Source organism: Pituophis catenifer, unplaced genomic scaffold, assembly GCF_029215685.1.
Source record: "Pituophis catenifer annectens isolate HBS135680 unplaced genomic scaffold, rPitCat1.0.hap2 SCAF_6, whole genome shotgun sequence".
NCBI lineage: Eukaryota > Metazoa > Chordata > Lepidosauria > Squamata > Colubridae > Pituophis > Pituophis catenifer.
The window spans coordinates 66,478,822-66,504,081 of NW_027256886.1; the positions used below are offsets into that span (position 1 = coordinate 66,478,822).

General features: G+C 37.7%; 2 protein-coding genes across 4 annotated transcripts in view; one reads left to right on the forward strand and one right to left on the reverse strand.

The window, feature by feature from the left end:
• The window catches only part of MYOF (myoferlin), a 101,567-nt gene extending 98,701 nt beyond the window's left edge, over positions 1–2,866 (reverse strand). The window contains 1 exon segment of the mRNA XM_070946096.1: positions 2,779–2,866. Within this exon segment, the coding sequence (XP_070802197.1) occupies positions 2,779–2,866 (88 nt within the window).
• A 2,867-nt stretch (positions 2,867–5,733) lies between these two features.
• Positions 5,734–25,020, forward strand: CEP55 (centrosomal protein 55). 3 transcript variants are annotated; one of them, XM_070945430.1, is made up of 9 exons: positions 5,734–5,913; positions 8,317–8,530; positions 9,610–9,894; positions 13,122–13,187; positions 18,418–18,559; positions 20,944–21,248; positions 22,228–22,299; positions 22,703–22,828; positions 24,104–25,020. In XM_070945430.1, the coding sequence occupies exons 2-9, from the start codon at positions 8,372–8,374 to the stop codon at positions 24,323–24,325; spliced, it is 1,377 nt and encodes a 458-aa protein (XP_070801531.1). In that variant the 5' UTR covers positions 5,734–5,913; positions 8,317–8,371; the 3' UTR covers positions 24,326–25,020. The 3 variants fall into 3 exon arrangements, with proteins under 3 accessions (XP_070801531.1, XP_070801532.1, XP_070801533.1); XM_070945431.1 differs by having other exon boundaries at positions 24,116–25,020; XM_070945432.1 differs by having other exon boundaries at positions 24,119–25,020.
• The last annotated feature ends 240 nt before the right edge of the window (positions 25,021–25,260 follow it).

Genomic DNA, 25,260 nt, shown 5'->3' on the forward strand with positions numbered 1-25,260 from the left:
ACTCCTGGGGGAAGGATATTGCAAAATCTCCATTCCCACCCCACTCCTGGGGGAAGGATATTGCAAAATCTCCATTCCCACCCCACTCTGGGGCCAGCCAGAGGTGGTATTTGCCGGTTCTCCGAACTACTCAAAATTTCCGCTACCGGTTCTCCAGAACCTTTCAGAACCTGCTGGATTTCACCCCTGCTTTGAACCGATCCCTTGCAATGAACATTTGAAATTGGTTCAACTTGAACTTGAACATATGAATTTAAGCTAACCTAAACTACAGATATTAATACTTATCTTATTCAGGATATTTCATCCCATTCCATTCTCTCCCCTCCTCTCCAACCTTTCCATTATTCAAATGATTTCCTCGTTAGCATCTTCATAGTATTATTTAGCCATCACTGAAGTAATATGAAGCCTGTCTTTATTATACTAATTTTGGCACAACAATGAAAGGATAACTATATAATACTGTAAGTCTCTAGTGGGGAAATGACCTCAATTGCTATTCCATGGCACTAACAATATTCAGTTCCTTAAAATATATGCCAATAATGCTGATTTGTATTTCAGCAAAACCTGTGCTTTCCAGGTTGTTCTTAGCATATATAACCAGGATCCAGAACATGTTGTTTTTGGAGATTCTGACCATTCATTTTCAGTTAGCTTTAAATGCCACAAAGGACATTTGTCTTTCTTTTGTCTCTTTCTAAGCTTCCACCAAGATGTCTTTTTTCCTCCTACAATCTTTGTACTTCTGCAAACTCTAGAGATTTCTTCAGGCCTGCTGACTGATACTTCTCCCTTGTGAGTGGGTGTATTTTGAGTACATAGCAACTCAATCACAACCTGAACATCCCAAAAATAAATGGAACAAGGATGAAGACACTGCTTCTAAACATTTTATCGCAAGTCATTCTCCCATCGTTTCCTGCAGGGTGTTCTATACTGCTCAAAAAAAATAAAGGGAACACAAGCAGAAGACATCCGAGATCTGAATGAATGAAATAGTCTTATTAAATACTTTGTTCATTACATACAGTAGTTTATACACTGCTCAAACAATTAAAGGGAACACAAAACTACTCTATGTAACGAACAAAGTATTTAATAAGGCTATTTCATTCATTCAGATCTCGGATGTCTTCTGCTTGTCTTCCCTTTATTTTTTTGAGCAGTGTAGTTTCTATTCCATGGAAATGTCTCTGCTCACAAATACTTTTCATTCTAAGCCTTTAAACACCGCCTACAACCCATCCTCCTAGAAGTACAGCATGGCTGCATCTTTAGTTTGTTTCTTCTTTGTTTAAAGTTTGTTCTATTGAAGGCTTCAATTAACATTTTCCATGGGAAAAAAGCATGAATCACGCAGTAACTCTTGGCCTTTCTGCCAAGCTTTTGTTTCAAGATACTTATTCAAATTTAAACAACAAAATCAGCTGCATGATGGGTGTACCAAATGCACCCCCTCTAATTTTATCAAAAAAAAACACCTCCCCATATGCCCAGCAGCACAGAAGCTTTAGAGAGGGGATGAAGAATATTGACAACACCATTTAAAGATAGAAATTAATTTCTGTTGGTGCCTTTTAAGCATCTTGATTATGGCTACAGAAAGCCAATTGGGAAAAAAAAATGTGGCCCCTTTGAAATATAAGTGGAAACTGGAAAACCAGTCTTGGGTAATGAATGAATGATTCACAAACAAGTTGCAAAACAAATCACCAGGCTTCATTTTCTTACAAATTAAAAGTCCCAGATTTTATCTTTATCTATTGATTAATATATTTATGCACCGATAATTCTACCAGCTCTGAGTGACTAATTTTGAAATAAAAGAAATGCAGTTAACTTTTTAATTATCATAAACGATCAGGGATAATAAAGCCAAGCATTCCTTGTTCACCAGACCCCATTTGAGAAAGACTTCATATTAGGGAAGAATCATTTTAAAAACAGAACAAAGTGAAGAATAAAAGAAATACTTTTTCCTCCATGCATTTAAGCTTCCCATGTACATTTTTTAAGGCTTAAGCCACAGTCCACTTTTAGCAACTCTACTAAATTTGGGAAGCAGAAATCCAGAGGACCACTAGATGGCAGTAGAGAAATATAGAAAACTCATTCTAGTCCAGTCCTTGATAGTCCTACTTTTTCCAATAAAATGAGTGTCCTTATTCAGTACACCAAGTAATATAACTGTCTTAGCTGGAATCTGTACCCCAAACTGATATATATACTGAGCAAAAAGTTATTTGATTTCTTTAACATCCAAAACAAATCCAACTAAACGGTGAGCCAAAGGACCAATATAAAGCCCACTACAAAATTTGCAAATACAATTCAAATCCTATTGCTTTTAATGTTGTCCTTTACTTTTGGTTAATGTACTAATAATTCAAATAAGAAAGGTCATAGAAAAATTCTATTTAATAATGTAAATAGAATTTAAATATTTTAAATCATACACTTCCTACCAGCATTCAATCAATTAGCATTCAATAGCATTCCTGTATAGCAGGTTAATAACCAGACATCTTCTGTGGCAGGAAAATTATTTATGTGCCAAAATATAATTCACTTGCCCATTCACCAAAACTGAAAGTGAGTGTCCTAGATGCAGGTGCAATGAAATATGCTTGTCAAGGCACCTCAAGACATCTCCAGATTCTTTTTCATCATTGAAAAAAGAAGCTATACACTTTAGAAGCTCTTTGCAATCTTGTTCTAATCATGCCACCTTGTCAGAAAGAAAAGAAACCTCCTAAAATTAGTTTTCCTTACCTTTAAAAATAATTGATGTAATAGGATCTGGTTTCCCAAATGTATGTTTAGGGATATTTGCAGCTGATTCTACAATTACCCGAAGCATTGTTTCAAGCAATGAAACGAATGCTTCTTAAAAAGAAGCTGTTTTCGAAGTAGAAAGTTCAGAGAGGGAAAAAAATACTTGAGATACTCGGCAGGCTGCAGACTGAAATGCCAGGAGGAGGAGGAAGAATAGGAGGAGGAGGAGACAAGAAGGAATGGCTCTGTTACAGCAACGAGAAGCTCACAGCGGAATTACCAAGTTTGTTACCAAAGCTAAAGAAAAGAAATGCATACCATCATTCACAAATCCTGTCCGTTAGATAACAAAACTGATATGATTGAAATTCAAACATAAGAATTTACAAAGCATGATGCTTAAAAAGGGGAAAATGCTCTCTATGCAAATGATGAGGAAGAAATATAAACGTGCATTAAATAGTTACTGAATCAAGGACTCACTCATTCAAATCCATTGCATACTTTCCATTTTTATGGCTATGGAAATAATGGCCAAACCAAGACAATAAAAAAAAAAAAAGCATGAACGTTTCCTTTAAAAATACATTCTTTCCTCATGTTTGTGGTTTGAGTGTCGTTCTCCTTCTTTTTAATTCAGGAATGTTGCAAACAGTCTTAGATCGCCCCCTTCGGCAAAAGTCAACCTTGTACATAAATTCTAAAAGTCATCTCTAAATTTCATGCAGTCAGAGTTTGTAGTAAGAAGAAGAGAGAAGAATCAAACTCCAAAGCGATCAATTGTGACTGAACTGCTTTTCAGCATCCTGCCTGAAGCTAAAATAGCAGATTGGTTCTTCCACGCACTGTGTGCTGCAGGGAACTTCCAGTGGAGATTTCTGAATGGGAACCAGCCACAAAATATTATACCAATTACTGCAGATTTTCCTTCTAAACAGATTTAGAAAAAAGAATGGGAAAAGTGAAACATATTGGGAAGGTTTTGAATGGAATCCACTGTTCATCATATCCTTCATAAAATTTGAGGAATAAGGCAAGGCAATTGTATAAAACAGTTGTGTCTAGAGGTTAAGGCACCAGGCTAGAAACCAGGAAATGCTCAGTTCTAATCCTGCCTTAAAAGGCCAACTGAGTGATTTGGGGCCAGTCATTCTCTCTCAGCCCAAGGAAAAAGAAAATAGCAAACTAATTCCAAAACTGCAAATTGCATGGACATGCCCAGGCAGTTGTTAGGATTCCAGATTAGGTCTAAAACAGGCAGGCAGGCAGATACCCATGCATGTAATAAACATATTTGGAAATTCTCTGTTCTTCCCCCCCAAACGCCAAACAGTTCAAGTACTTCTCATGTTACCTGTGCTAGACTGGTTTCTTATACATGTCTGATAAATACATATCTATGCAGCTAAATCCTATTTTGTCCTCCTATAAAAAAGAAAAACATTTGCTTTGTAAGAAAACAAAAAGAATCAGAAGGATCAGGCCATGAAGAAAGAGAAAGAAGAGGAGAAAGAGAAAGGAGAAAGTTAGCATCATCTGAACCACTCTGACATATTGCAATAGGAAGAGAATAAAAGCCTATTCTGGAAACCTTCTGCATTTCAGTTGTGTTTAAGTGCACAAATTGTGAAACCAAGCTGTCTTCCATTCGAGACATACATTAGGTATTGTATGGAATTAATATGAACGAAGACGAATATATATGTCCCAGGATAATGAACTAATTCAAAGTGAGATATCTTGAAGCCCTTCTATACTAGGCCATTCATTATTTAAAATCACACAATATACTAAATCAGAATTTTAAATTCATGCTTCATTCAATAAGCAACAAATGACAGGATTGATATTAAACCATAATCTATGGCCTATAACCTACAATTGCGGGATTCCTACATGTTAAAGACCCCATTATGATTTTGAACAATATATGCATCCAATTAATATGTTAGCAAAGCAGATTCTGAGTTTTCTCATGATGTGGTTATCAGAAATCTTGGAACTGCCTATATTCTTAGTCGTTACAGTAACAATTCTTAGATTCTTGATTAGGACTTGCATTATTAAGTTAATGCATGAATCTAACTGTAGATTACCCACACATAATAATATTTCTAGTACATTTCTACTCAACTCTATTGAGAGTTAGTCACAATGAGCCCAGGACTTTTGCCATGTGGGAGAGGACTGTGATCTCTGAAGATCAGCAAATGATGATTGAGTTGTGTCTTTACTGGATTATTGTTGACAGCAGGTGCTAATATCTGCTCGATGACCAGTCTTGGCGGGCTAACAAGTATCTCCAAGCATTTGTGCACAATTCACTCATTAGAAAATAAAACCATCATTAAACCATTCTGGGGGTTGTAAATCCAGAGACACCCATGCATGTAATAAAAATATTTGGAAATTCCACACAGTTCCAAACAGTCCAGCTACTTTTCATGCTATCTATGCTAGACTGATTTCCTAGATGTGTCTGATGAATATTTAGAACAGAATAGAAATAGAAAATGGAACAGAAACTGGAAGGGACCTTAGAGGTCGTCTAGTCCAGCCCCCTGCTCAAGCAGGAGAACCTGTACTATTTTAGATAAGTGACTAACTAGTCTTATTTATACAGCTAAATTCTATCTTGCCCTCCTAAAAAAAACCCATTTGCTTAATTTTGACAGCGGTGTGTGTGTGTGTGTGTGTGTGTGTGTGTGTGTGTGTGTGTGTGTCAGCTCCCCGCCTTCGTTCCTTTCATTAACGCTCCTCCCGACCGCTTCACTTGGAACGGTCAGGGAAGGGAACCCGTCCGTGACGTCACGACGCCGTCAAGTTCCGCCGCGCCTTTCCTTTTGGATCCACGCGGCGCTCGTAGCCTGGCAACCGGACGGAAGTGACGTCACACGCAACCGCTGGATTCAAACTCTCGGAAGCCGCGTTCCAGAGGGCGTCAGTTCGAAGCGGAGCGGTTCTGCCGTTGTTTCCTGCTCGCCGCTCCGCTACGGGCCGTCCCGTCCCGTCCCCTTCCTTCCGTGGAAGGGAGGGCGCGGTGCTGTCGGTGCCGCCGCCGCCGCCTTGCCATCTTAAAGCGCCCTTCTCCGCCCGGCTGTCTCCATCTAACGCTCCAGAGGCTTTGCTGAGGTGTGTATGGGGACGCCCTTGTCACGTCGGCCCTTTTGTGTGGAAAGAAAGGGAGGCCTTGCCTTGGAAGCGGTTATGGCCTTTGACCGATGTCTACGGAGATTCTCAGGCCTCCAGGGTCCCAAAGGTGCTTTTTTCAAGAGGCAACTGGATTTTCTTGGTTGGGTTTTTTTTTGTTTTTTTTTTTGGTGCTTTGAAGACGTTTCGCTTCTCTCATCCAAGAAGCTTCTTCAGTTCTGATAGATGGTGGGGAATGAACGGACTATAGAAGAGTGAGGAAAATCCTCACACCCTGGTCGACAACACTTCTTCATCCTCCCTACCCATCGGGAAGGAGATATAGAAGCATAGCCAGCCTGCACAAACAGGCTGAAGAACAAGTTTTTTATCCCTGGGCTGTCAGACTCCTGAATGCGAAATAACATCATAACTACGTAGTACGATGGACTTGCAGGGCCGGCGCAACGTGTAACGTGTTCACACCGGTGCAATAGGACTGGGGGTTGTTTAATATGATTTATTGGGTTAGGGATTTTCTGTCTTCAGTGTGAGTTGTATTGTGTTGGGTGGGGGGCTGCACTGAGGGAGCAGGGCAGAGATGAGCCTTGGAGGTCCTCTAGTCCAGCCCCCCCCCCCCCCCGCTCAAGCAGGAGCACCTATACCATTTTAGACCAGTGACTGTCTAGTCTCTTCTATGAAAGGATTTATATTCCTTGCAAACAACTTGTCATTTGCATTCTTTTTAGAGGGTCAGTGAGGCCACTTGGAAGGGTTCACATCTTCCAAGAAGGCTCCACAACCATTTGCACTACTCAGGTGACCCCGAGGACACAGATAAACCTCCAAGTGGCCTCAATGACCCTCTAAAAGTATGCAAAGGGCCACCTGTGCAAGGAATATAAATCCTTCCTTTCCCCACCATCCAGTCAGAGCTGAAGAAGCTTCTTGGATGAGATGCAAAATGTCTTCAAAGGAAAAACAAGAAAGTCCAGTTGTTTCCTGAAAAAGCACTTTTCAATCTTGAAAGGGACGCACACTTGTCCCTCTTAGGGCTGGAAGGGAGACCACTAGGAAATCCCCAGGCTGTGTCTCCATTGGGACATCATGGAACCAGGCAAGGACAAAGCCATTTCGGAGCCCCTTTGCCAAAAGAAAGTCTTGGATGCGCTCAATAGTGGGTGTGACTTGAGGACTTCTTTATCTTATCACAACAGTTATGCTTTTCTAAAGTTGATTACTTGCTCAGATCAAAACACCCTAAAACAATAAAGCACACAAGGCAAAAATGTTGAATGTAGTGGACTCCTTGCAAGAGGTGAAAAGCCATTATATATTCAGGTGTGAACAGCTAGTATGCATATCTCTAGTTCTAGAATATTCCAGTTTTAGTTTCATAATGAGAAATAGCGTATTTTGTCAGCTTCTAAGTAGCATACCTTAATTCTGTTATGCTGTGAGCATAACATTTGGCCTTGCATTCCTTTGTAATCTATGTGATTCTCTTGCTTCTGTGTAATTGATTCTAAAATGGGCATTTAATTAGCATTTTATTAACTATTTTATAATATTACCTAGCTTTATTTTCTTTATATATATAGTTTATATAAAACTCAAGGCAGCGAACATGCTTAATACATCTGTCTATTTCCCCATGACAAGGTGAGATGGACTGGGTTGAGAGGGAGTGGCTGGCAGTTATCAAATTTTTAAAGCTAGTTTTCTAGCCCAGCCCTTTTGAACATGTCATATTTGAAGGTATTTCCATTTACTTCAATTTAATGTTTAATAAGGGCAAGTCTGAGATGAAGTCTTTTAATCGATAAAATGATTGTTCACCTCAGCTGATGCGCATGAAAAAATACAGGTCCATTTTCCCTCTACAAAACAAGCAACAATTGGAGAGACATTTTAATTGGAGGAATGGCGGTTTCTCCACACCACTTTGCTCTCAAATTTATCTGGCTGCATTTCAGGTTTTATTGTTTTTAAAAGTGATACATCCAGTTGCAAGATTCTTTATTGTAATATCTTTGACATAAGCTACCTCATTTGGATAGGTTTAACATGGATAGTTAAAGACAATTAACATCTACATTGTGTCTGTTTTCTTTAATTTCCTCATAATGTCAATTTTTAAGATTTAATGTTCTATTTGGGAAGAATTTTTGCTATTTTACCAATATGTTCAGGGGGTTTTGAAAGGAATTTTTATTTTTCATAATATTTGTGATAGGGCAGAATCGTACATGTTTTTATCTGTCACTTTTAAAACACTGTTGGTATACAATAAAAATATGAATAAATGGATTAGTTGTAATAATATATATTAGAAAAGAATTCCCACGGGCTTGTACTATTTGTGGGTTTGGAATTTAGAGGGATTTTTTTCAAAAAATCTTGCAGATGAAGTGGTTGCTTCTTGAATAGCGCCTGATGATTTTTTCCGAGAACCTCAAGAATGACATCAAAGAAGTGGGGATTCAAGTCTGGTGATTCCAAATCTGAAACAGAATTGCAGGTGTATAAGAAAGAAAATGCAGCTTTGAAAAAGTCTTTGGAAGAAATCATTAAGGAGAAGAGAAAAATGACACCTGAAGAAAGGAAGAGGCTTTTGGAGGTGATATAAATTAAAATAATCCTAGTTTTGCATCTAAATTAAAACCTGGATATTAAGATCGAGACAAAGTATTTTGTAAAGCAAGGGCTTCACTTTTCATCTAATTACAAAAGAAACTAATTGATAATGGGATGTTAACCCTTACTGCAAGGGTAGGGAATGATGGCCCTTTTATGACTTGTGGACTTCAACTCCCAGAATTCCTGAGCCAGCCATGCTGCCCAACTCTGCCTAACTGTAATGTGATGTCTTACCAGGGGTGATAGATACCCCTGCTTTTTCTTTGTGCCTTGCTGTGCAGCCTGTTAGCATTGCTTCTAGATTTCTGCAACCACAACCACATCTGACAATGGGATGGCAAGTTACTCTTCCCTAAGAAATGCTAAATGTTTGCTTTATTCATTCACGTATTAGCTCCTTTTGTTCTAGTGCATATGAAGCACTCAGGACAAGGGGTGGCTCCTTCACTGTTGCTTTTAGGACCCTTCCTTCTACTCTTCTCATAGAGTCTGTATATTTGAAAGCCTATATGAACTATTGTAATTTAAATAGTTGAACTGTTTTGAACTATTTAAATTCAAATTTAATTGTAAATAGCTGACAGTTGATAATGACAGATGAAATCATCTGAGCTGTTTATGTACATATAAGTCATTTATATTGTGCAGTTCATGTTAAGACTCCATTTTTTGGTTAGTTAAAGTGGTGGAGGCTCTTCTATTTTTTGTTTCGCTTTCATATTAACATTAAATCCTTGATTTCATAAGAAGTGAATTTAGCTGTAGCTTTTTTTTGTCTTGTTTTAGTTCTTTGGGGAGTTTTTTAATGCTTTGACATATTAGACATATTTTGGTAAAACGTGAACATTTTAATGAGAGTGTACCTACAATTAAATGGACAGTTTCTAGGCAGAATAGTACAATCATATTCCAAATCTTGTCCCATAAGCTTAATTTTACTATCTTTATTCTCCAATAGATTAATATTTGCCAGCATGATTATCCGTTTCTACTCAATCAGGAATTTATAGTTTGGAAACTGACCTTTTCTTGTTAAATGCTTGCTTGTACTTCATATAGAAAATACTTGCCCTTGAAACAGAAATAGAAGAATATAAAAATAAACTTGGAACGAAAGATCAAGAAATCCAGGTCCTGAAAGATGAGTTAAGAGGTAGAAGCAAAAGTACAGATGCTGCTTCTCTACAAGGTCAGCTAGAAGAGAAAACAAAAGAAGTGGCTAAGCGGGAACAGCTATTAAATTCGCTCTCGGAAGAGGTAGAATGGCAGAAAAATCACATATCTGCAGTTTCTGCAAGATGTACAGATCTTGAAAGCAGAGCCAGTAATGTCCAGCTCGCCCAGGTGAGTTTATAAAAATGTGTGCAATGTTACCTAAGCTTTTTCCTCATATTGCTATTTGGAAGTTATTTGGGACTGAACACCTTTTGAACTCTTTAGCCTTGGATAGGGTAGCACTTGCCCGTTTAAGAGTGATGTGCAATCTGGGGGGGAGGGTTTGTCTGAACTCACAGCTCATGCTGAGTGAGGAATGCTTGCCCAGCTTCATTTGGTGTATGCCCTTTCCTAGATTAGAATGCCCTTCACTTTGCAGCTTACTGCAGTGCACTTTACATTGGGCTGCCTTTGAACTCCACCTGGAATCTTCAGCTGATCCAGAATGCAGTGGCACAGGCAGTGTCGGGTGTGCCTGTTTGATTCATAAGCAGTTTGCTTCCAGATGTAATTCAAGATACTGGTTTTGACCTATGAAGCCCTTTGTTGCCTAGAGCCTGATTTTTTGAGATATTGCCAATCTCCCATCGTATCAACCTGTATGGCTTGATCCGACAGGGTTGATGTACTCTAGGTTCTGTATATCAAGCAGTGCTATCTGTCACAGCACTGCTTGATAATCGGAAAAAAATAGAGAAATTGGGTGGCTCTTGGCCAGATGATGTTCCAGAGAGTCTTAAAGACCTGGTTCTATTCCCTGACTTGTAGGCTGTATGTATGATGCTATTGGCCAAAGTCACTGTGTTGTCCATTTTATTTGGATTGCACATTGCTGTATGCTTTTTATGCTGTGAACCACTCAGAGTCAACAAGTTGGGAAATCTCTGAGCTGAATTAAATAAATATGAAAAATTGGGTCGTTGCAAATAAGGAAATGAAACAAGATGGCTTAGTGATCTGCATCAAATCACTAAGATCAAAGCGATAACCACCATTTTCTAATTCTCCACCCCACAACAGTAATAAGCATGCCATCACCACAGTTGAAGTCTTCGGAACTAAGGTAGTATCTGCTTCATGATGCACTGATCTCAGCTATCACCAGTCTCTGGAATTGTTTGGTCAAAATTTCTAAGTGTCCTCCTGTATGTGACCAGTTAATTCTTTATTATTAAGATTAGATGTAAGCCTGACTGTATTAAAGCCCAAATTTGACATTGCATTCTGAGAGGTTGACTCAAACTAATCTTTGAAAGCCCTTTGGTTGCCTTAACTTCAGAAGATACCTTTCCACCCTCATGGCTAACTGAAATAAATCCAAGATTGTCCACACAGTAACTGATCTTGACTGGCTACCAAAAAGTTCTTCAGATATTAAAAAAAATACCTGATTCTGAACTTAGACTTAAAAAGGACCTAAGTTTTACTGCAAAACCCTGTAACTTAAGCATGTTAGGGAGACCATTCACAGGTGCCATAATATAACATGGCAGCATTTTGTACTGAACATAGAGAAGAGCTTTTACATTAGCCAGACTTGGAGCTTTACTTTCAGCTCCTCTGGAAGAGAGATATAATGGCACACATGTGCAAGACTGTTTATGCCTGTGTCTCTTAAAGGAAATTGAATCAACTGCATGTATCCTTTGTCGTCCCTTTTATTGAAACAAGAATAACATTTTATTCACATTCCCCTTAACAAACAGACATGGTAAAAACAGATGTTGTTCTTATTGTTCCCCTCCTAGCAGATATTTCAGAAATGACTTTCAGGAGAGCAGTTAAATTAATAAAATAGTAATCTCATGGACCTTTGGGATAAATTTTAAGTTTGACATTTCAGTATTCCAAACTCTTAACTAAACAGTCAGGTACCGCTAATAAATTCATATTCATTTATTTCTGTCTGTCTCTCTACCACTGTTTGAATTAGCCTAAGATATTACTCACTCCTTATCTATTTTGTTACTTTTGTTTTTAGTAAATTCTATATATTTTGATGCTCTGTTTTATTTTTATACTCCATTTTTAAATTGAAATTCTGTTAAAATAGTAGTTTTGAGTAAGTACTCTTAATAATGAAGTTAACAAATTAATTATTATCTTTAGCATCCTTAATTTAAACTTACTAGACAGATACAGTGGTCCACACAGAATATTTTAATTTTGGATTATGCTGCTGAGCGAGAATAAATGTCCTAAAATTTCACCCTGGCTTCTTGTTATTTCTAATGGGAGATCAGGTTTTCATAGCATATGAGCAAAAGTTAACTGATAACTACGTGTAATTAAGTCAACTGTAAGGATAGATGAAAAATGGACATACATAATTTTTATTTCTATGTACACTCATACTAGATGCTGAAAAGTGCTGTTGTGGACATTCCTCTGTTAAAAGTCAAGTTGAACAGATTATAAATTTGATTCCATTGACCTGATTAGCTAAGAGACATTATAGGAAGGATTAGAAAAATACCACTTATTGAAAGTAGATGGCAGTAGAGTATCAATCCTATAGAGTTTGAAAATTAAAATACCAAATGCCACAGTGATAAATCAGGTGCTTGTCCAAATCAGGAAGGATGTTTATAGATATTGGGTAATTGAAACATGTCAGCCATTATGCAAAACAATAGGCACAGTTAAACTCAAATATATGCATGCTGGCTGAATAGGTTAGGGACATATTACTCTCTTATCCTGAAGCTGTAATATACAATGTTTTAAAATAATAGATTCTAGTCTAGGTAATCTGACACTTATCCAAATACTTTTAGAATTTCTGTCATTTTTTGCCAATTACATGAAACTTTGCCTTTTGTAGGTAGCTCATTAGATTCTGTTCTGGAATTTATTAAAGAATCTCCTTTGAGTCAGTTCAACTCATGATGAAATAGAAAAGACCATGTTGGTGTTGGTACAGAAACAGTTTGCCTTCTGCTTCCTTCCATTCTTCCTTCCTTCCTTCCTTCCTTCCTTCCTTCCTTCCTTCCTTCCTTCCTTCCTTCCTTCCTTCCTTCCTCCCTCCCTTCCTCCCTCCCTCCCTCCCTCCCTCCCTGCCTCCCTCCCTCCCAAGATGTAAGCCATAGGATTGTATGGTGATCTCTCATCTAAATATAACTAGGTTCCATCCGGCTTAGTATTTTTTAAATTTGGCAAGCCCTTTTATTCTGCAGAAGGAAATATTTAGTAGAAATATGATATGTAGAATCTTGAATGTTTTAGCAGTTTGAAAAATTACAGAAACCCAGTGCTTTCAAGGCATAACATAGCAGTACCTACTCCTATCTTCAACACACAGGCATCTGCTTTCAGTTAATGGAATTGAACTGTTTCACTATTCTATTTTTTAACAGGAAAAGGCTGTGCACTGTGCTGGAATGCCAGTCAACATACATGAAATTGAAATTCAACTGAAAGATGTAAGGCATTTTACCAAATACATTATGTTTTATTTAAGGCATAAAATAACATTACATAAATACAGATAATGTAGAATTATCCTATATTAGCCTGTTGGAGCTAATTGTCGCTGGTTCCCCAACAAAGAGTATAAAGGAATGTAGTTGTAATAGGGAGATTAGGATCACATACAAAATATCTTTTTTTTTTTTAAGTAAGCAGTCAGATCTGTAGCTCCCCACAGTCATGTTACAATGGGAATACTGGGAACAACCAGAAGTTGAGGAATAATTGGAAGTACCATTCACTGTACATCACCCGTATAAAACTTTGAACGGTTACCGAATGAGTGGTTGTTAACCAAGGATTACTTGCATATGATTATATTACCCTGTAAAATAGTGTATTGTACCAGTTCAGATATTGTGCTGAGGCAGATTTAAATCTGGGCTCAAGTTTCTTCATTCAGGGAGGAGGCAGGAATTGAATTTGGTTCCATGGACTGCATGAAAGTGAGATAATTATAAAATGCTATGCAACAAAAGCTAATAACTTGCTGGTTTATGCCATACCTTTGTAAGCTCAACATTATACTATATATGAGTCACTATCAGTATAATTTAAAATGCCTTAGTCTGAAAAGGTATAATCAGACTCCTTATTTTTTGCTACTATAAAGTAACATGGATCTCCTCCAATGTCATGAATAAATTAGACTTTTATCCTCAATGTTTGGGAATGTATCCATTCAAAGAGCAGCACATTATCTCATCTAAAATGCAATAAATCAATTAAATTGTAATTTATCCATTCAACTATTAGTGTATTTGTCTGTAGGCAGAACCCTGATCTGATGTGATGCCTCCCCCACTTAATTAGCTGTTGCTATAGTTCAGTCACACAAAGAGCATCTGGTCAGCAGTTAAGTCTGTGCACCTGACCTGCATCTGAAGCGTTATAATATTTCTCTGCTTTTCTGAATAAAACAAACAAATTGGAGGTATGGCAGGCAGCCAACATTTCATTTCCCATTCTTAGCTGGAAAAGAGGGTCAAACCATGTTGAAAGCTTAACGTGGGCTTTCTGTTTATGCCTTGGCAACTTTTGCTATGAAATGGCACATCCAGTTCCAGTAACATTAAGAATGGATGATTAAACAAAAATGCAGTATAGTTCAATCTGCTTACTTCAAACAAGGCCAGGGACTGAAAGCCTTAGATTACATCTCCTAAATATTGCTATCATGTCTATATCTCTGTTTTTTCATTTTAAGAAAAATATAAAGAGGACTGTGAAAATAGTACTCTGAGCTATAAAGAAAGTGCTTTAAATTCCATTAATAGTAACCTTTATGTCTCATGAAATTCAAAAACTACTTTAATATAATACAAATGATGTCTGAGTAAAGAAAAGCTTTTGTTGAGCTATTGAAAGCCATATGGATTCAAATAAAGTTTAAAAATTGAATAATTATTAAATTATTTGACCTGCATGTTATCATAAGCTTTTTATCTGTAAAGGAATAAGGAATTTCTTGTCAGGGTCTTTTAATCTCCTACATATTACTACACATTAAATGCACTGTTTTACTTTTGTGGAAATTTTATTTCAACAAGGAGCATTTTTTTCTAAAACCAAGCAGCCACTTATGGATACTGTGATATCAGTTTTATGCATTTATATGGCATCTTGTTGAATGCCATCTTTCACAGGTAGCAACAATATATAGCAATCAAAATCAAAAGAATATATTAATACATTTATGTAGTTAACATTAATAAAAATAAATAAGATACTCTTCTTGTACCAGTATATGGATGTGCTATATAAAGTAGTAGAGTCACTTTGCTTCTATTTTAAAGATGTATGGTTTTGGAATTCATTGCCATAACTTTGAAGGGAATGGATAGGTTCCTTGGGAGTTACATTAGGGGAGGTTTGCTGCTGAAAAGGCCCTGCCCTTAATGTTTATCATTCTATTTTGAATAAAAATATTTAGCAATAATCAGCTTCTGGAATGTATATTTAAAAAAGGTTACAGTTTTATACAGTTCTTCCAAGTACTGTATCTTCAGTTGAAAATACTTATAAGTAGGCATACTTACATCAATTATAACGAATATTTTTCTGAGATTTTTGTAATCCAAATCGTTTGTTTGGTATTGTTAATTCACTGAATAATTATAAAAAATAAGTACAAATTAAAGAGCTTTCAGAAACCTCTCAATAGGGAATTATTCAAAATATTTATAAAAGATGGCATGCATGCGTTTACCCTGTTCTTCCGAAAGTTTGTCGATCTTAAAGAAAAGTACATTCTAGTCTTCATTTACAGTTCCTTAATTTATTTGTAGTTGCTTTTTCCTACATGCTACACCAGCCATGCATGGTGACAACACCTTTTTATACAGTGCGTATATATTTTTTTCACACTCAGTAAAGAGGGCTGGCAGAGACCTCTAGTTCTGAAAATTACTAGTTTTAAATTTTTACTTTTCTTTGTAGGGTGGTTTTTGTATGGTAAAGTTCAGAATAATCTGAAAGTAAAAGTTTCATATCCTTTTTGGAACTGAATTAGTTCTTTAGGTCCGGGTTTCAAACCAAAGCTAATATCACAAGCCAATAAACTGCAGATGCTTCAATGCCGGGTGTACAATGACTGATCAAGATTAGGATCAAAATATGGGACTAAGTAAGAGCCAATTGTTGTAGTGCAGGGGTCCCCAATCCCCAGGCCCACTATTCCCACCGACCCCCCACCAGTTTGCAAAGTCAAAAAGATTGGGTAACTGTTGTAGTGGTTAAGGCATCTGATTAATAAACATGAGAATGTGAGTTCTAATCATGCCTTCATTACAAAACTTGGTGACCTTGGGCCAGTCTGTCTCTTTTAGCCCTAGGTAGAATAGCAATAGCAATATATGCACTTAGACTTATATTCCGCTTCACAGTGCTTTACAGCCCTCTCCAACCGGTTTACAGAGTCAGCATATTGCCCCCAACAATCTGAGTTCTCATTTTACTGACCTCAGAAGGATGGAAGGCTGAGTCAACCGTGAGCTGGTGAGGATTGAACTCCTGGCAGTCAGCAGAATTAGCCTGCAATACAGCATTGTCACCACTCCACCATCAAGGCTACATCAAATCTTTTCTGAAAATCTTGCCAAGAAAACTGCAAGGCAATCCAGGCAATCACCAGGAGTCAACAATGACTTGAAGGTGATAGCTAGCTAGCTAGCCAGACAGACTGACTGGCTGACTGACTGACTTATCCCCAGGGCTCTAATTATGAACAAAAAGTCACACAGTCCTGCATGAAATAAGTAATGTTAAAAAATTCCATTGGCACCATAAAATAATATACATACATTTCCCTTCTACCAAATCAGCTGCCACACACTTATACTACAAAAAATACAATACGTGAGGAAGTCACATATTGAATTCATTGTGTACTTTGGCCCTAAATTCTATGTGTGAAGGAACAAAAAATTATAAACTCTTTAAATATTAAGCTGTATATTTGGGAAGACGTAAAAACACTTCGCAGCTTCACAGGTATACTTATACTTGGAGGACAACCTTAAAATTGTATTGGAATCATTAATCTTGGGGGAGGCTTTAAAGCAGGGGTCTCTGACCTTGGCAACTTTAAGACTTGTGAACTTCAACACCCAGAATTCTCCAACCAGATTTTTGTTGAAAATTGCCTGAGGTGATCAGAAATCCGAGCTGGTTGCCAAACACCAAGATTGTGATCATGTGATTGTGGGATAATTCAATGGTCATAAATGTGAACATAGGTAGCAAATCATTTTTTCCAAGATTGTTGTAATTTTGAACCATGGTTCATTCAATAATCAAGAACTACCTGTAATCTCCAGCAGTAGTCATTCTTCAAGGGGTGGGGGAGGCTTTTGTGGCCAAAATAAGCAACAGTGGCTTATTTTAAATGTTTCTTTTTGATTCTTTCTCAAGCCATCTTTTTTACTTCTGTTCTTTTTCTAGCCTCGTTTTTAGCACTCTTCTTTCTTTCCTTCCTTCCTTCCTTCCTTCCTTCCTTCCTTCCTTCCACCCTCCCTCCCTCCCTCCCTCCCTCTCTCCTTCCTTCCTTCCTAATTTATACTTTATTTCACTAACAACTCTCGTACATGTGTATGACTGTACTGTCATAGGTACCCAGTCCATCTAAAAGGTGCTAGAATAGTTGAATAAGAAAATGTTTGGCATGTGATAGAGCAAGTTTGATTCTCAATGTGGCCTGCACCTAAGAAAGACGATTTGAAGGCTGTGATAAATGAGTTTGTCCTAATTCTTCAAGCTCATTGCCACTGTCCTACTTTTATGTGACTCATAGTTTGAACAAGCCAAGGAACAATATGTAACAAATGTACTGGGATATCATCATATAGCTGCCTGAAATCTTGTTGATTTAATCTAGAATTCACTTTTGAGTAGATGCATTGAATTGCATTGTTCCTTCTATTGGGTTCCGTTAAAAATTAAGGTAAATAACATCCAAATCTATTGTCTAAGTTAACCTGTTTCTTTTCAAGTTATATTTGAAAGTGGTTTTCAAACACCGTTGTGGCTAGCTATCACTGTATATTGAACCACATCAATTTACAATCATTTCCCACAGTAAGAGAATGTGTGCTGAGAATGAAAAAAAAATACAGAGATAATTTTTCACTGGTTTAGTATTTGCTTCTGCTGTACAGGTAGTCCTCGACTTACAACAGTTCATTTAGTGACCATGCAAATTGCCAACAGCACTGAAAAAAAGGGACAACCTTTTTTTCACACGATAACCGTTGCAGCATTCCCATGGTCACATGATCAAAATTCGGCTGCTTTGGCCACTGGTTCATCTTTATGACAGTTGCAGTGTCCTGGAGGTCATGTGATTTACCTTTTGCCAGCTGACAAGCAAAGTCAATGGCCAGATTCACTTAACAGCCATGTTACTAACTTAACATCTGCAATGATTCACTTAACAACTATGGCAAATGGGGTAAAACTAACTTAACAAGTGTCTCATTCAACAATATAAATTTGAGGTTGCATTGTGGTTGTAAGTTGAAGACTACATGTATTCTACTGAAATGTCGTGTTAATAGTAGGAGTCATGCAAAAGAGACCTTGCAAATAGGATGCATTTGATATATTTGATTTACAGAAAAGGGAGATAAAACAAGTAGTTGTTTTTTTTCTCATAGAAGTCTCACTCACTTTCAAATCTCTTTACAGGCTTTAGAGAAAAACCAGCAATGGATAATATATGACCAGCAACGGGAAGCTTATGTTCAGAGCGTCTTAGCAAGAATTTTTGACCTGGAACAGCAGCTAAAAACAGTGATCCAAGAGCAAGCAAAAGAAGCTAGGACAGCAGGTATAGACTGATTAGTCTCCAAACTGCGTAGCATAAAAAAAAAATTAACTTATATTGGTCAGATTTCCATATATTGTTCAAAACATTGTAGCTGTAAGAAGAGCTCTTCTAAAAACTGTTTTTGTGCCACAGTACTTTTTTAGGAGAGAGAGTGGGAGAGAAAATACATTCCGGTCATTGTTTAGATCCTGGACTCCCAATTTTGTCAATAGGAAAACAGGATTTGTTGATCTGGTCTGGCATATAAAGCTCGTTTTTTAGATGTTGATTGAAAAATGCATATCATTCCAACTGAGTTTACAATATTTCTGAGAACAACTTCCATAGTACAGAGATGCAGGCAAGACTTCTTGATAACAAGTTTCACACTTTCTTCTGCTATTAGGTATCTGTTTTGTGCCTGAATAGTTATTAGTATTATATTTTTTTATCTATGCTATGTTTGATTAAGCATCTGTATGCCATGAGACATATTGGCATTGCTGACATTAATTGTCCAGAAAGATTAAAGTTGATAAAATTTTAAACTTAAGTCTGGAAACATAAGGATCAAAATTCTAGTGCAGTATCTCCCAGTAATGTTTTTTCCTATTTGTGTTGAGATTGTTCTGTTGAGATTGTTCTGGAATCATGCTCCTTCTGCTCCAAGATTTCTCCTGCATCCCATTGTAATCACAGGCTAGAGAAGAACAGTGGTAATTTTCTCCTTCCCACCTTGCCATACCACTACTGGTTCTGTTTTCCCAAGTTCTGCCACTAGTTTTAAAGACATTTTATTGTATAGAGGAGAGGAAGGGTTTAGACATCTCTCCGTGCCTGCATCCCTAAGTTCTTTCTTTATCTTGAATGATGGTAGAAATGAGGACTAGAGTTTGTAGCCTTGTACTTTCATTACAATTTCCAAGATACATTTTACAAAACTGATATCATCATTACCAAGTAAAATTAGTGAAGGAAGGACTCTTGATAATCAAAAATAGCAAATTAGTAGGACTTTTTACTTGAACTAGAAAAGTTGCTATAACAACACATTCAAAGATGGAATGGCGGCATGGAAGAAACTGTCAACATTGGATCTTCATCATTGAGAAGGATATTTTATGGACTAAGTTTGTGGACTAATCTATTCGTGCTTGTTGGTTTTTAAGGTCACTAAATGAACCTTATTAGGGATTTGAACAGAGGTACATCAAGCACTGTAGTACCCTTGGAATATGCTGTAGAATTCCAGTAATACAAAGGGCCATATGGAAAGCTATAAGAAGTGTCTGCATCGGAATACAATTAAATCAGGTTTCCCATTTTGTACCACCTATATTCTTACAAAAAGAACAGATTGTCATGCAAAACCATATTGGTTTAGAACTATAAGTACTTTATAAACAGCAGATAAAGTGATATTCTTATTTATTTAAAGTACCGTAAGATAATTTATGCTCGTGTTAGAACATTTTACAAAACAAGTGCTTAATGTTGCTAGTATCTGTGAAACATTCCACAGTTTTTGGTTAAATTTTCATATTTAGATTATTGAATTATTTTGTTTTCAATTTTAATATTCTGTAAGCAAGAAACAAGTATACAAGATAGCGGCCCAAAACAGTATATCTTAAAATTCAGTCATTTGAAATAACTAAATAGTATTATAGTATGGGTGCTAAATTTAAAAAATTCCAAGAATCTACTGCAGGGGTGTCAAACTGGATTTCTTTTGAGGGCTGGATCAACACTAGTTCTCCGAGGGCCAGCAGAGGGGGAGGCACGGAGTGGCGGGGACGGGGAGGAGATGGGACAGACGCTTCCTGCAGCACTTTGCCAGCCAAAACACGCATGGCCTCCTGTGTCTCATTTTTGGCCTCCATGGCCGCCTGCAGTATTCTGGCAGGTCGTGCAGGGGCCATTTTTGGCCTCTACGCGGCCCATTTTTGGCCTGCAGAGTGCTGCTAGAGGCCGGGGAGACCAAAAACAGGCCTCGTGGGGCCTCCATGCGGCCTGTTTTTGGACAGTAGAGTGCTGCAAGAGGCTGGGGAGGCTGAAAACGGGCCTCCTGGGTGTCGCATGTGCCCTCCTGTGGCCCATTTTGGCCGGCAGAGGCACCACTGGCCAGTTCTTTGATATTTCCAGGCCAGATTTAAGCAGCCGATGGTCCGGATCCGGCCTGCAGGCCTTGAGTTTGACAACCTTGATCTACTGTGATTACGATTTCTGGACTCACTATGAGAAGATGCCAACATGTGAAATACTATGATGCCATAATTCAGTTCTTATATCTAAAGTGCAATATGCTTTTTCCCTTCATATTTTCACATATTTGTATATTCATTTTTCCATGTCTTTTTTGTTCTTCTCCGTGTCCCTTTCCCCTCTGTCGGAATTCGTAAAAGGAGACAAGCAGAGATACTACGAACAGATGTTGGCCACAGCTGAAAGGAATCTGGAAGCTGAAAGGCGAATAGTCTCCCAGCTACATGCTGACCTTAACGAACTGCAAAGGAAGTATGATGAAATTAAGCAAGAGGCCTTGAATGCAGAAGGCCTCTTCAAGCTGCAGAAGCAAACTGACATTAAGGCTCTTCAGGATGAAAACCACCTCAAAGGGCAGCTCTTGCAAAGAGTTACACATGAACATGAAGCGACCAGGAAAAAGCTGGATGAAGAAAGGAAGCGTGCACATACCCTCTCAATTCAGGTCTTTGTATTGTTGCCTAGATGCCTTTTTATCACAGGCTTCCCAAACTCATCCCGCAGGTTGGGAATTCAGGGTATTGTAGGTTCATTCCATTTGGGTGGTGGAAGGTTGGGTTGGGATTACCAGAGTTGTGTCTGTCTAAAGACACTTTAAAAATAAAACCCCTCTAAATGGTTCTGCTAATGTGGTTAACAACCTGGGTGCATATCTTAACCCTGATTTTGGCAGTGAGTGAAACAAATCAGGTGGAAGGGAATTGTACAGACAGTCCTCGACTTACAACAGTTCATTTAGTGACCGTTCAAAGTTATGCTGTCATTGAAAAATGTGACGACTGTTTTTCACAGTTACGACCTTTGTAGCATCCTTTCACGTGATCAAAATTCAGATGCCTGGCAACCGGTTCATATTTATGACCGTTGCTGTGTCCCAAAGTCATGTGATCTCCTTTTGCGATCTGACAAGCAAGGTCAGATTCATTTAACAACGGGGTTGCTAACTATCAATTATAGTGATCCACTTAACAACGGAGGCAAGAAAGATCGTTAAAATGGGGCAAAACTCACTTAACAAATGTCTCACTTAACAACAGAAATTTTGGGCTCGATTGTGGTCGTACGTCGAGGACTGCCTGTATTTGTAGCATGCAGATCTTCAACCCTCTGCTCTAAATATATTCACCTAACATTGCTTTAAATATCAACAAAGGTGATAATGGCCTGGATACACCTGCATCCTGTCTAGGCTTGCCATTGAAGGTTATCTCTGTATTTGGACCAATATACAGTAGCTGAGAAGAAGTTGGGAGTCATAACTGTGAAGAAAAGGAGATCTTGCTCCTCTTCATTACACTTCATCACTCTTTTTATTACAGCAGAAGTGAACTGTAGCAAAATAAACCCATGGAAATGTCTTATATCTATTATTTGGAAGCTTTTTATGTATTTTTGTCACATAATCTCCTGTTCATATTTTACAGGTTGAAGTGCTCCACAAGTCTTTGATAAAACAGCAAGAAGAACAGACAAGAATAGCAGCTTTGGAACAGCAGGTACGAAATTATGCTCTCTCTCACACTGAGCATAGATCTCTGTGACTAATATCCACGACACTAATATTCATTTTAATGTAAAAAATGTGTTCTAATATAGAAACAGTATACATTTCTATGGTCCAGAAATCGAATGTTATTAATGTAATTTGTCATTAATGACTGCTCATGTTTAAGTTTTGAACCGAATATGAATTTAAAATTCATTCAAGATTAATTGTATCCCCTTTGTAGTCTTTACAAGTCTTTACTTCTTTTATCAAACTATTCTTCCCTTTTTATCTATAAAAAGGTAACATTTATTTTGTGTATCGACAGATATTTAAATGGAACATATAATTATCAGCTATGAAAGAAAAAACAGGAGGTCAGTTCATTTTTTCATCCAGTTCTTTTCTTCTAGATCCAGTCATGCACATCAGACTTTGAGAATGAAAAACTAGATCGCCAGAACCTGCAAATCCAGTTGAACAAAGTCCTTAAGGAACTGCGGAAGGCAAGAGACCAAATTACTCGTCTTGAGCCCTCAGTAAGTATTTATTGGTGGATTAATTAAAGACTGAATCTTTACTAGAGCTGTGCAGAGATCCAGCATGAAAGACAAAATAAGAGTTACTCTGTGGTAAAATGGGTAGCCAATAAATTGGATGGATGCATGGGGAAGTGGGGAAGGGAAGGGAAGGGAAAGGAAAGGAGAAAGGAAAGGAAAGAAGGAAAGGAAAGAAGGAAAGGAAAGGAAAGGAAAGGAAAGGAAAGGAAAGGAAAGGAAAGGAAAGGAAAGATTTACAGCAGGTGTACATATACTTCTAGCATCTGTCAGGAACACCATAACCCAAATGAGTCTTTTTTTGAGATATGATAGCTGTTCACTCTTGGGGAAAGGCTGAATGTGACTCTGAAGTCACATCTTCAGACATCTCTGAAGTCATTTTGCTCTTCAAATCTAGACCTGCACAGCTCTAAGACATCCTTTCCATTTTCCACAGCATGTATACTGAACTGCAATTGTTGATGAGTTTGTATTTTATTTGCCAGATGTGTTGTTTTTTATAACAATATCACACACTGTTGCAACTTCTGACTATTCGATTCTGTACTGACTCCTCTGAGAACTTTTGTCTTTGGTTTTAAGACAGCATCTGGTGGGGAATTTAGAAACATGGTAGATAATATCAAGACAGTCAGACAGACTTCTGATATAAAACATTAATGTCTTTTTTTTCTTTACAACTCACTAGATTCTGTTACATTCCAGTCAGATATCCTTTTTTAATTCAATTATATTTAGATATTTGACCCCCTAAAAGAAATTTTTATTTTTTTATTTTTTTATTTTATATCAAATTTATATACCGCCCTTCTCCCTAAGGACTCAGGGCGGTGTACAGCCAAATAAAAACATAAACTACAAACATTAAAATACTATTAAAAAGATATATATAAATTTGGCCCCATAATTAAAAAAGTGACAAACCAGTTAAAAACATTTAAAAATGTTAAGCCAGCCCGGCTTGCTGAAAAAAGAAGGTTTTAAGGGCACGGCGGAAGGAACCGAGGTCTTGGATTCTCCTTATCTCTGGGGGCAGTTGGTTCCAGAGGGTGGGTGCCCCCACAGAGAAGGCTCTCCCCCTGGGGGTCACCAGCCTACATTGTTTGGCTGATGGCACCCCAAGGAGACCCTCTCTGTGGGAGCGCACGGGTCGATGGGAGGCCGTCGGTAGCAGCAGGCGGTCTCGGAGATATCTAGGAGAAATACCGTTGGCATGCATTATAAATTATATACTGTCATATTTAAATGCAACAGTTTTTTTTCCAGAAGCTTCCAGAACGTGGTGGATGTTTAGAAGTCTTAGACAACTTCCAGGCTGCTTTTGAAGACAAGTTGATGATACAAGACAAACGTTCTTCACCAAAACGTATAAGCCTTCTGGATGAAAGTTTCCTAGAGTGTCCAAAATGTAAAACCCAATATCCTACAAGCCAGCATAGGGAATTATTATCTCATGTTGATTTCTGTACTGTTTAAGTCCTAGAGTAAGCCTGTAGCTCTGTCTCAATACACCCATGCAATTTAACAGAAAATAATAACTTTTTAAAAACAACTCATAAAGATGCTAAAGGACTACAGTTCATATTTCAACCAAAACATTTGAGCTATAATTTAATGATCATGAAGGACCACGCAGTAAACAACTTTGTGCATGGTATCTTCAGTTCTGAACTACTGATTGTATTTGCACTTTTGGGCAAGAAAGTTGTCTTATTTTCTGTAGGCTAATGCATCATGCAAATGTTCAATTACCGCTGTTTTTACTTTACTGGATTAACATATGATTCTTTGCCTTGCCTCCAGAAATGCATTTTGACATTTCAGCTTACCGAGGCCCTCTAACATTTGCAAAAAAGGAAATTCTTTTTAATAGCCAATGAGCTGTGAACATGTAGGCCACATGAAGGAATGCATGGAGACAGTTGGATGTAATAGGAAAACAAATATCACGTAGCCCAACTTCTAATTTCCACTGAACTCTTCTTTGCAGAAAGAAAGCAAGTCCCAAATTCAAAACATCAGAGTGTGTCTTGACCATTGCATCTATTTTGTTTAAGATATGCTCTCATTTGCACTTGTTATCCCTGAGCTGAAAGCTCAGGGATATAACTTATCAGGGAACCTGTATAAGGAAATGCTTTTAATAAAATGGAATTCGGCTATGCCACCAATCCTGTACATATGTCTTTTTTTAAATATCATGAATAGCTGTACATGCAGTTTCTTGTTATTCCCTCTTGAATTTACTATCTCCTGTGCTGTTCTTCTGTTTGTAACTTCTACTGTGCTATTTCTTCAATGTGATTTGAGCTTCTGGTCATTCTGCCCAGAATTTGATTGGACTGTATCTCCTTCTTTAGGAGACACTGTGTCTTGATGGCTTATAAAGCAACCACTAAAGTAGATAAGAA

What these genes read in the sequence shown, in the direction of transcription:
- CEP55 (XM_070945430.1), top strand. Translation starts at nt 8,372, where the DNA reads ATGACATCAAAGAAGTGGGGATTCAAGTCTGGTGATTCCAAATCTGAA. An exon ending in AAAGGAAGAGGCTTTTGGAG is followed by an intron (nt 8,531 to 9,609) that starts GTGATATAAATT and finishes TACTTCATATAG; the next exon opens with AAAATACTTGCCCTTGAAAC. An exon ending in TAGCAGCTTTGGAACAGCAG is followed by an intron (nt 22,300 to 22,702) that starts GTACGAAATTAT and finishes CTTTTCTTCTAG; the next exon opens with ATCCAGTCATGCACATCAGA.